The sequence below is a fragment of the Anarrhichthys ocellatus genome, unplaced genomic scaffold (genome assembly GCF_004355925.1).
Source record: "Anarrhichthys ocellatus isolate YVR2014 unplaced genomic scaffold, GSC_Weel_1.0 scaffold39, whole genome shotgun sequence".
Lineage (NCBI taxonomy): Eukaryota > Metazoa > Chordata > Actinopteri > Perciformes > Anarhichadidae > Anarrhichthys > Anarrhichthys ocellatus.
In genome coordinates, this window is record NW_022280069.1 from 956,353 (window position 1) to 968,548 (window position 12,196).

At 42.2% G+C, this 12,196-nt stretch overlaps 1 protein-coding gene across 1 annotated transcript in view; it reads left to right on the plus strand.

Moving 5' to 3' along the window:
* ntrk1 (neurotrophic tyrosine kinase, receptor, type 1) overlaps positions 1 to 10,604 on the plus strand; it is a 30,663-nt gene extending 20,059 nt beyond the window's left edge. Inside the window, exons 11-16 of the mRNA XM_031867348.1 lie at positions 504 to 659; positions 1,250 to 1,380; positions 2,837 to 3,009; positions 6,042 to 6,282; positions 7,000 to 7,158; positions 9,841 to 10,604. Of these exons, the coding sequence (XP_031723208.1) occupies positions 504 to 659; positions 1,250 to 1,380; positions 2,837 to 3,009; positions 6,042 to 6,282; positions 7,000 to 7,158; positions 9,841 to 10,026 (1,046 nt within the window). The 3' untranslated portion in view covers positions 10,027 to 10,604. The remainder of the gene's footprint in view (positions 1 to 503; positions 660 to 1,249; positions 1,381 to 2,836; positions 3,010 to 6,041; positions 6,283 to 6,999; positions 7,159 to 9,840) is intronic.
* The last annotated feature ends 1,592 nt before the right edge of the window (positions 10,605 to 12,196 follow it).

Genomic DNA, 12,196 nt, shown 5'->3' on the forward strand with positions numbered 1-12,196 from the left:
ACACACACACACACACACACACACACACACACACACACACACACCTAAGTGGACCTGATTGCCTAAGTGGGCCCTGCTCCCTCTTTCCTTTCCTCCATCGCTTCTGTGCTCTCCCTTTGTTGTTCCATTTTCTACCGTGTTGGACTCTAGGGGTTCTGTGGTTTGCCTTGCTGAGTGGGGTTTTACAATTTGGGCCCCACTTGTTTGGCTTTTAATACTTACTGTAGTCAGGGGTTGCTAACCATTCAGACTTCCTTCCTCCCATTTTTCAGTTCAATGCGTCCTGATTGCTGCATGGTTGATGATGGTGATTATTAGAGATTGTCATCATCTGTCACCATGGCACCGACAAATGTGCAGCCAAGCCGGTGGCGGAGATTGATTCCTCGAAAAAATGAGTTCTGAATTTTCTTCTGATGGCCAAGTGGTTGGAGGCTGATTAGGTGTTACGCATCCCTCAGTTTTGAATCCCTCTTGTTTGCATCTCTTCCCCGTGTCATTAGGGTCATCCGTTTTGGGAACTGAGGATGACCTGGCTGTGTCGCTTCGTTTCATGAACTTTGGAACCAGCCCGCCTTCCTCAGATGAAGACTCTGGTTTATCCAGCTTCGTAGAGAATCCACAATACTTCTGCGGCATCATCAAGGAGAAAGACATGTGTGAGTGTTATTGCTGAACTTGTTTCCACTCTGATGATGTTTGATGATTCGTCACTGCATACATACTTATGCTTTTTCCTGAAATACAATGACATTTCAGTGTTTTTCACTTACTGACTCAGACACTTACATCTCCAGGACAATTACCTATAGTACACATCCTTGCACAACTGTTCTCTTTAAATATACACTTGGCACTTTAATAACATACTTGTTTTAAGATACTCTTAATGTGTTTGTTTGTTTAACACATTTTATTTTATATTTTTAAATTATGTCTTTTACTTTTATTGTCACGCACCAATCGCTAAGCCAAATTCCCTGTATGTGTATCGTACTTGGCAATAAACCGTTTCTGATTCTGATACAAACACTTTTTCAAGTGGGGTGTTTTGGTCACAGTCTGTCATTTTTTTATTATTAATGTCTGCAATATTTTGTTGTTTTTGTCTGCTAATTACAAAAAGAAGAAGATGGGTTTAATAAGGGACAATAAAGTAAACTAAAGGGGTGAGATCTTTGCCAGTTTGTTGCAAACAGAAACACATTCCACCAAGACTTTGAAACCTTTTCTGTATCTTAATGTTTAGGTGTCCAGCATGTTAAACGGCAGGACATCGTGTTGAAGTGGGAGCTGGGTGAAGGAGCGTTTGGCAAAGTCTACCTGGCAGAGTGTGCCAACCTCAGCCCCGACAGCGACAAGATGCTGGTGGCCATCAAGGTGAGTGAATGGACATCATTCTTCACCATCTCAACGGCACTTTCACTATTAAAGCTGGGGTCCGCAACATTGGAAAAAACAGGAAGAGTAAGTTACATTTTGAAAGTATCCAACTGAAAAACCCAGCCCCGTGTTGCCATTGTTTTCCAATGAAAGTAGCCAGCAGCACTAGCTCAACAAGCCGCTAAATAGCGAGAAAGTCAGCAACACAGACAGGCCGTCCCTTCAGGCCTCCTTTCAAAGCCACTCCCCCCCCCAACAAATTATCATTATGAACGTAAACAATGAACTTGGTGTTCTTAGTTCTCACAGCTGTCAAGCTATGTGGAAGTTGAGAGTGCATGCCTCTTTGGAGCAGGCAGATTGCTCAGCTCTTGGTCCACGATGAGGTTTGCTTGTAACGTTAGCATATCCAGCATCCAGTGAAAGTGACCTGCAGTCAATAAGCCTGTAAAGGACCGCTGCCGACGACAGCAGTGCCCCAAAGCTCCGCCCCCGCTGCTGCACAGAGCTCTCTGTGCTAGTTAGTTGAAAGTTTATTTATATTGAAAATGTTGCGTCTCCAAATTGCACCAAATTATACAAAGCACTCCACGGGGTCCCAAGCAATACACCCACCAAGTGAGAAGTAGATCGGATGAGCGCTTCTCGAGATATGCAAAGAACACACAGACAGAGATGTTGTGCTTTATAGTTAGATTGACTGATTGCTGTCGGGATGTAAACAAAAGCAGATTCTAAAATGCATTACCTACCCTCACTTTAAAGTGGTTTTATTCCTTCTCAACATTAAACAAAAGAGAAAAACAGGAAAAAATGCTATATTTAAGCAGCATCCAGTTACTTTTTTATCTGTATTAACTGCAACACTTTCAGTACTTAAAACAAGTCACATTTTGCAGAGTCTAGCTTGGGACCTTTGTTACACGCCCCCATCTCTCTCCCCTCTTTTCCTGTCAGCTCTCTGCTGTCCACTATCTAATAAAGGCAAAATGAATACTCAAAAAAGCTGAAACTACTCTTTAAAAATGTACTTGATACCACACCAACAAGAGTTAAAGTAAATACACTGCACTTACTCTTAAATCCTTAGTGCACTGAAATAACATCCTGCGGTTTCAGAGTGAGATGTCTTTGTGGAGGACAGCCAGGTGGTTTAATACACAGCTCATGTTACAACAGGTTAATGCAAACCACAGCGAATAAAAGCAAGAGGGTGAATCCGGCTCTGCTCGAATTTATCTTCCCATTAATCTGTGCTTTTATTGCAACACATCATCACTCATAAGCAGGGGCGTAGCAAGGCATTCTGGGCCGAGTGCGACACACAAATCCTCCCGCAGCTCTGTTAGCACTGTTGATTGCTTTTAATGCAGTTGATTTAAGAGGCCCACTTTTATTTATAAGCCCAGTAACCAGCAACTTCATGTAAATGCACCCCCTTGTGTGGTCACAGACTCTAAAGGACGCCAACGAGTCGACCCGCCAGGACTTCCAGAGGGAGGCGGAGCTGCTGACGGTGCTCCAACACCAGCACATTGTGCGATTCTACGGCGTCTGTACCGACGGAGAGCCGCTGGCCATGGTGTTCGAATACATGAGGCACGGAGACCTCAACCGATTTCTCAGGTAAGCAGACCTGCTCATGATGGTCGAGTTCAATTTCAGCACGGTTGTATTTCTTTCAACCAATCACAATCGTCTTGGGCGGCGCTGAGCACAGGATGCAGCGACGCTGCCCTTATAGAATAGATCAGGCCAGAGCCAGCAGCTAAATTGGAAATGGAGCCAACATTAAGTTTATTATTTACACTGAAGTGAAACAATAAATCGATCAATAAAAAAATCATCCTTAGCTTTTTATTAATTGCCAAAACGAGTCGATGAGTATCTAGAAGTCTTTGGCTTTTAAACTATTGGTCTGACAAAACAAACAGTTGAAATATCTTTGGCTTCAGGATGTAGACATTTTTTGCTATTTTACATCATTCATAGACCAACCAATTCATCAGTTATCAAGAAAGTAATCAGCATACAAGAATATATGAATAATGATCCCAAATTGAACTTACGGGATAATAAAGATAGCCGTCAGTGGCAGCCTGACTTACACCATGCTTTCCCTAAAAAGACCAGTTGACTAATTGTCCTTTTTGGAATCCCTCCATGAATTAATGTCTTCCTCCTTTCCCTCAACAGCTTTAGTGTCTTTGAGCAAGCAACTGTTAAAAGTCTGAATCTGTTCTCAACCACGCCAATAAGTGCCTCCGGTTATTTAACGACACTGGGAGCTGCAGTGATACTTCACTATCAGTCAAACCTGAAGTGTGCTTAAAGGTTGAACCCACTCAGCTGACCTCGGTGGACTGTGTGGCTCCAGTGGTCACTCAGCGTATCTGTGGATTATGTGTGTTTAAGTACATGAAAGAGGACGGCTGTGGAAGTGATCACTGTGTAGACTAATAGTTTGATGCTGCTGCTTTTCCTCCTAGACCTAGACCTAGAGACCTAGAGATAGTCAGTAGTTGTCTTTTGCTAAAGTGACTCAAACACAGCTTAATATCAGCCATGAATTACTTTTTCCTCCATAATTCCTCCTCCTTTTTTCCTCCACTGGCAGCTTATGTCACCTGTCTGTCACAGAAGATTTGGGGCCGCGGTGACTTTCATAGAAGAATGAGAAAGATCGTGTGGCATGCCGGGCACATCTCTTGTTTGGTGCAAATGTGATTCACAACATGTCAATGCGAAATATACTACTTACAAGATGTCCTCCCTTGATAATAGCGAATAGTGAATTGCAGGATTTCATTTGAATACTGATGGACGCAGTAAATAATCAGATTCAGCACTTATATAGACTAGACGTGATGTCTCAAGAAGAGCATCATAGCAACAACTCAAATTGTTTTGTAACGTGGTGACGGACGGGTTTTAAAATGTGTCCTTTGAATCTAATCGCAACAAGTTCAGAAACCTTCGGAGGGAGCTGAAGGAGGCACTGAGGACTGAGACTGTGTTAACCTATTAGAGCTCTCTTGGCACCTGGGAAACCATCTGACAAACCTATTAGAGCAGACACAGTTGATGCTGTCTGCCAGGTGTCCTCCACGGGAGACAGATTGGGAATGAAACACACACACACACGCGCGCGTGCACACAGTCTTTGCCTGAGATATACAGTATGTTCACCAATGGATGGAAATCGCATTTCCAGCAGACAGAATGGGAGAAACGACTGAGGGCCCCCACGATGCAGCTGCTTTCCCACCCTGCCACCTGCCTTTTAAACTAATAGTGATTGTATAGACAACTTCCTTTGTAAGGAGGGGACAAAGTGGAGAGGAGAGATATTAGGATGGATGGAGACACATCATCTGGGATTTGCTCATTTAGGCTGGAGTTGGACGTGAGAGTGGGTGTTTATGATCCACGAGAGTCAATGTGCTCCGCATCTCCGAATTGCATTATTGCAAATCAATTGTAGGCGTATTACAAGCCTTATGTTTTCTATTACCCGTCCCTGTTAAGCGGCTTTATTATGGCGTGGTCAAGCCAACCACGTCTGTAATACTCTCAAGAGTTCATGTATGTCAGAAATGTTTCAATCTGCAGATTGCATGCTGAGGTCATTGTCCTTCAGGTCACCCACGGTTGATGCCATAGTTACCAACATACTGGGAGCCCAATCTCAGCATTTCATTAATGTGAACAGCCAAAAGAGGCAGAGAAGAATAGCAGAGGCCAGCATGTCCTGTTCTTTCCAAATGGAAATATGTGTGATCGTAACGTAACCCTTTGCGCTGCGCAGCGGACGGGAGTTCAGCTCCAGTGCAGGAAGGAAAAACCATTAAGGAAAATATTCTATTCTGGCATCTACCAATCAAAAATTGATAACATTTCTTGAAACTGGCATAAAAATCGGACCACTACAAACATATCTTACCTCAAAAGTAGTTTTTAAAAAAGCAATGAAACTTCAGAAATTAGCACATTATGTACAAGCTGAGTCCTCATTAAAAACGGCTCACTCAATTATCAAGTGTTTTCTAGATTTAAGAATCTATTTTTCTACTGTTTTTCTATTGTTATAATTAAGACCAACTAGGTTTTACATGTAAATAAAAGACTATACTGCTTAGATACTGTATATATTTGTTGTTTTTTTGTAGTGACAAATGTGCCTTTAACCAACTGAGCTATAGAAAAATAAAAAAATAAAAGATATTGGCAATGTTGTGTGATTAACTTTTAATTATCTAATGCAATTAGTGCGTGACAAGACAATCCTCGTGGCAGTTTAGTGGCCGAAATGAAATTGTCAGGGTGGTAACTGATACACTCTGGGTCAACTGGTGGAAATCCAGAATGTGCAAATTTACTTTGAGAATTTAAGGACATTTTACTAATGATGCTTGTGTACTTTTACTTGAGTAGGATTGTGTAAGCAGGACCCTTAAGTGTTTATTTCCACATTGTTGTATGTGTACTTCTACTTGAGTAAAGGATCTAAATACTTCTTCTCATCTGACATGTTTCCCTGTCATCTGTCTAATAAAGCACAAAACCCCCAATTTAAATAATCTGGAAGAAAAACAGATGTGGAATCAAGCAGCTTCGATCCAAAAAGCACTCACATGTTCCTGGTGTGTCACCTGTAGAGCTCACGGCCCCGACGCTCGTATCCTGGAGGAGACCAAGATGCTCCCGCTGGGTCAGCTCACTCTGCCTCAGATGCTGCACATCGCCTCCCAGATCGCCTCGGGCATGGTCTACCTGGCATCGCTGCATTTCGTCCACCGCGACCTGGCAACCCGCAACTGTCTGGTGGGGGAGGGCATGGTGGTCAAAATCGGAGACTTTGGCATGTCCCGAGACATCTACAGCACAGATTACTATCGGGTAAGTGGCTGAAAAATATAAAGACGAGAAAGTTATCTTTTGTTTTGTCTGTCTTTAAGTATTGCTTCAGCAAAATTGTAAAAAAAACAAAAACTTTCCACTCAGCCCTAATGTTTGTGAATCATTTAGCTTTTGGTGGATTTGGGCCCATTTTTCTTGAAACTACTATGAATTGAAGCTATTACGGATGTTAAAACACTTATTGTCCATATTGTCTGCGTTATTTATAGATAGTTCAAGGCTGAATGAAAATATATAGAAGGCCATTTCCACCACTGTGGTGAAAAAAAGACCCTATGAGACATTGTAATGATCAACATTCCCAAAATACTGAGTAAGCATCCCAAAATAATGACTGACCACCTCAAAATTATATTATCATACTATTTCTAATTATATTGAGATGCTAACTCGTTATTTTGAGACATTAAATCATTATTTTAGACATACCAAGTTCTTATTTTGAGAAACGAATTCATCATTTTGAGTTTTTAGACATTAAATCATTATTTTGAGATAGTTTGTCATTATAATGACAGTGGTGTAAATGGGCTTCCATAATAAGAATCAGTTTGACATTTGCTTATAACTGTGTTACTAAAAACATTGTATTTTTGTTTGAATTCAATCAACAAAGTAAAGTGGTTAAATGTTCACCTTGAGACTTCCATTATGCAGCAACGATGAAACATTACATTTCCTCGTCTTCCTCCTAAGGTGGGCGGACGTACGATGCTGCCGATCCGCTGGATGCCCCCGGAGAGCATCATGTACAGGAAGTTCACCACGGAGAGCGACATCTGGAGCTTCGGCGTGGTCCTCTGGGAGATCTTCACCTATGGCAAACAGCCCTGGTACCAGCTGTCCAACAGTGAGGTGGGTTGGAATGAACAGTTTGTCACCAACTTTGATCTGCTTTGTTGTGGCCAGGAAACATTTGATTAGATCTTTTCTTTTATCACCAAAGGACAAACATGTCTCATTTAAAGGGTCAGTTTAAAAAAAAGACATTCTTACTCACCTTTTGTGGTGTCTCGCTAAGCAGATAGGGTTTTATTTGTCCAGTTTTTTGAGACATCTGACATCTGGAACTGTCCCAGGCACCTGCGTCTCAGACAGCAGGGGCTGGAGGCATGATGTTTGTGGGTTGTCCGTCTGTCCGTCCCATTCTTGTGAACGCGATATCTCCGGAACTCCTTTGGGGAAATTCTTCAAATCTGGCTCAATCGTCCACTTGGACTCGAGGATGCAGTGATTGGAATTTGGTGGTCAAAGGTCACTGTGACCTCTCAAAAAACACGTGTTTGGCCATAGGTCAATAATTAATATGCTAATTATTATGTTAATAATAGGATGAGATGATGATTGATGACATTTTGGACAGACGTTGAGGTAAACTGCAACTGACTGGAGGCAAACAACCTTGAGGTTCAATAATGGTCCTGATCTAGACATATCTGACCTCATACTGTTGAGAGACTCTGTTCCTATCGATTTGTTAGTAATTTCCACAGTTGCAAAGTTCCAGTCCAGTTCCATCCAGTGAAAGTCTTTATTTGAGTGTTTTCTCTCTGCTCTTTAGTCTTTCACTTCTCGGACTTAACTTGGCACCCCAAGCTCAGATTTCCTGTCAGACATCAGGATATATTTTGGTATTGGGTAATTGAATTGAACCTCCAAACCTCGAGAAATGAAACTGGAACTATCTGCCTGGCTAGTGATTAGATACTTTTTTGGTGATGTGGGTGAACTGTCCTTTTAAAGTAGACAGATGAAACTAAAAGGAATTATCTTGTGTGATTGTTTCTCTTTTAGCACTTCATAATTGTTGGATAGCATCTCACTAAGTCACCTGCAGGATTTGTTGCCGTTTTTCCCCATCACTGTACAACTGCTGTTGTACTTCTACAGCAGTAATTAAACTAGCCTCCGTAAAATCAAAACCTTTTTGTTTCTACACTTAATCTTGTACAGATTAAACAGATGGATACAACTTGTTTATTAAGTGAGCTTTAGAGGCATTGGTAGACACACTTTTTTACTTCGGTTAGTTGGTTAAGCTAACTAAGTTAGCTGAGTTTCTTTAGCTTTTTCAATGAAAAAAAAAAGTAAAAACTGTAAAGTTGAGGGTCCGACAGCTAGTAAATGAGACAAAAATAGCTGTAAAGCTCCGTAAAGCTGAGGGCAGCTACAGATTGATAACTGTCTGTATGTTCTTCACTATGAGTCACCCCTTTCACATTGTCATATTGCTAAAACATTGTCATTTGATACATAAATGGTATAAAAATAGTGATTATAGCCGTTTTAAATCTACTAAAATATGTTGAATTAGCTATATGCTGAATATGGCTGCCTGAAAGGCTTTAGTGCTTTCACACAGTTCAGAGTTACAGAACAAAACCTTTTCATTGAAGTCGTGGATACTTCAGAGCATATGTTGCTGAAATCTTTTATGGCTCTACGCTAGTAAACTAATCAATAAATTCATAGTAATTAAGGGCAGTGCAGTCTAGCCTTTTCAGCTCGAGCACCGAGAAGTGGGACTCCATTGCGACCACAGCGGTGCTATTAAAGGCCCAAACCCTCTCTCCTTTCAAGAGAAGGGTAGATCACTTTTCCCCGGCACTCAATTCTAATCTCATTGGCTCTCATTTTTGCCCAGGGCCAATGAGCTATAACCTTGTTAACCTAATCTGTCTCGGGTTCATGAGGGCCAGGTGAAATTATCATGTTGCCTAAACACGCAGTGGCGGCGATAAATCATCCCAAAATACCGACTCTGCAGTGGCGGCAGCCGCCATTTTGGGGCGTCCGCCGTGAGTCTGCGTGCCGAGCCGTGCGGCTGACTGACGGGCCATTTGGGTGTGAATTGGCTGAGCGCTGACAGGCCTCTTCTGTTCATTGGATCGGGCCAAGGTTAACAATGGGGAAGAGATTGAGTCAGTACCCCTTCAAATGGAGAGCGCAGTGAAATCCGCTCTCCCATCCTCGACAGTGATTTATTCACTGAGCAGCAAAAGCGCGTGAACTCAGCCATCGGAGCAATTAGTGTCTGAGCTGAGGGTTATTCATATTTTGGCTGCTCTCATTTATCCCAGAGGTCTCCGCTAATGGACACCTATCTGTAACCGTTTGTTGGCCAAAAAGTATTTTGTTCAGAAATATTCATCCTTGATGATCCTTTGTCTCTCTGAATTCATTTTAGCACACTGAGAATTTGCCACCATGTGGTTGACATTTTAGTTTTTTATTTTACATACAACTAGATTGATTGATATGAAATTTGGTTCCAGCGTTCATGGTCCCCAGAGGTTGAACTGCACAAACATTGATCCCCTGATCTTTGATCTAGCGCCATCATCTGGTCAAAGTTACTGTTCGTCCAGATCTTTAGTTTGTGATTAAATACCTGCAAAACGAATGACATTCCCATCAGCCTCAGCTGTACTTCTGTAAATCTATATTGTTTGTGAGTTAATCGCCGGAGCGCTGAGATATGAAGTTGAACTGACACATTACTGTACATCCTGTTAATATAACATTATGTTTGAACAGGCCATCGAATGCATCACGCAGGGACGGGAACTGGAAAGGCCACGCACCTGCCCGAAGGACGTGTACATGCTGATGCAGGGCTGCTGGCAGAGAGAGCCCCAGCAGAGGATGGTCATCAAGGACATCCACAGCCGCCTGCTGGCCCTGGTCAAGAACCCGCCGGTTTACCTGGATATCCTGGGCTAAGGAGGCCGAGAACCAACTGGGGAGCGGAGGCAGGGGAAGGTGTTGCTTTAATTCCATTACTCTAATCAGGGCTAATTACTTTAAACAGGTTCCTTTTGGTCTGAGATAAAAAAAAATAAATGTCCCAGCTGCTGCTTTTCTAGCCTCGATGCTTGATGGACGAACCATCCGCTTTAAGTTTGGCCTCATCCCGGCTCGACCCCCGTCCCCCTTTTTTTACGGCCCCGTCCTTCTCTGGAAAACCTGTCAAATGTTTACCAAAGTGTTTCATGTTTATCTGAAGTGGGATCAGCCAGATGGAGGGACATGCATGGATAAGTGTTGAAGTAACTGTATATGGGCTTTACGTTGCTGGGAGTGCGAACCTCAGAATGATGGCTTGTCGGGGGATTTTGGCTCTGAGCTGTGGTACACTTTATACGACTCTACAGCCGACGCTTGTGTCGAAAGGCAATTAGAAAATGAAACGGATGATTACAAGAGAGGGCACTTCACATCATGAGGCAAGAGTGGAAGCCAATGTTTTCAGATTTGGGCACAGCAGACAGTCACTTGTACAGTATAGGCACTGATTTTGGATAAGTTTTGATATGGGAGGTGATCTAAAGGCTTTCAGTAAATGTATATAAGAAATCAAAGTTGTACAATCAAAACCGTAAGCTTGTTTCTGAAATCCAGTGTATCATATGAGTATTTTTCAAAAGCAAGAACAAAATGTCATACAAGTGTGTGTTTACATTTAATGCCGTCAGTTTCGCTGTCGAAATATGAACAAAGAGACGATTCCAAAGAGCAACAGTTTGACCCGTGGCCGGCCTGCGACACTCGGGAGCGGCTTTTTGTACAAATTAGCGATGTTCAACAGGCTACTGTTACCACCTTCTGAATCAAAGCACTGCAGTGAAATTCGGTAAGGGGGCAAGATGGTGGGGAGGTGACGTACTGAGATGTTTTTTTTGAGGTAACAGATGGATTTAAGTGAGTGAAACTCCAGGAGGAGAGCGACAGATGGCAGTGAAACAGAGACTGGAGGTGAGGCCACCTCCATGGGAAAAACAGAAGTATAAATTCAACCAAATTTAAAAGGATGAAAGCCTGAGTGTACGAACCGTTGTGATGACTTCAAGTGTAAATACTAAATGTACATACTCTGTATTAATGTCTAAAAAAATATATATCTTCATGTATTGTTATCCAGCACTTTGTATATTGTCTGCCCTTAAAAATAAACAAACTTGATAAAAAAAAAAATGAAATAGCTGCTGCCTGCATCCCTCGGCATTAGTCGATCCATCATTACCGTGTGCTTCAGAGCGAACAATGATTTTGTGCCGCAGTCTGTTCTTAAAGTTAGACATCTTAACAGTGCTATTCAAGAGCCTTCTATCATTTTTGACGAACTAATCAGCATCCTGCAATGTCTCGACGGGATCCTCAGCAGATGGTTATTGAAAAGGAATAATCAAGTTTCACATTGCCTTACCGCCGGGCCCTCCAGCAAACAAACACCAACCAAACCCTTCTCTCTACCTCACACTACCACCCCCCCCCCCCCCACATCGCCACCCTCCCTCCAACACTCTGTATGCAGAGCGTCTCCTGGGAGTGGTAATGGATTGTGAGTAATGCTATCATCCCTTTCTCTGTCTCTCTCTCTCTCTCTCTCTACCTCCTCTGGTGTACCGGGCGGATGAAAACACTTGGAGGACTCGTGTCTGGCTTATTGTTTCTTCTAGTGTCTACAAGCAGATTCTGGGCCAGATAGGATTAGTACACTCTGTAGTGTTTGTCTCTGTTATTCTTAAGGGCTCCATTTGTGGTTTCAGAATGAACCCTTTTTAATAAGCACTCGAGTCTCCAGCCTGGCTAGATATGGGATATGACTATAATAAGAGCTGGAAATGAGTATAATGCTTGTATGCAGGATATTGATTTTTTTTTATGGTAATTATTTCTTCTATGACAATGCCAGTGCAGATTAATTTAGCTAATAATAGACCACTCTGTATGCTTTACTATAAACCCCGTAAGGCATTAAAGACAGTTACAGAGTAGGCAGAGAACTCCTGCACAAAATGCTGAAAGTATTTTAGCAAAAATACCGATCTTTACAACCTGATAAGAGAAAACAGAAGCAACAATGAATCAAGTTTAACGGTTCACACCAAAA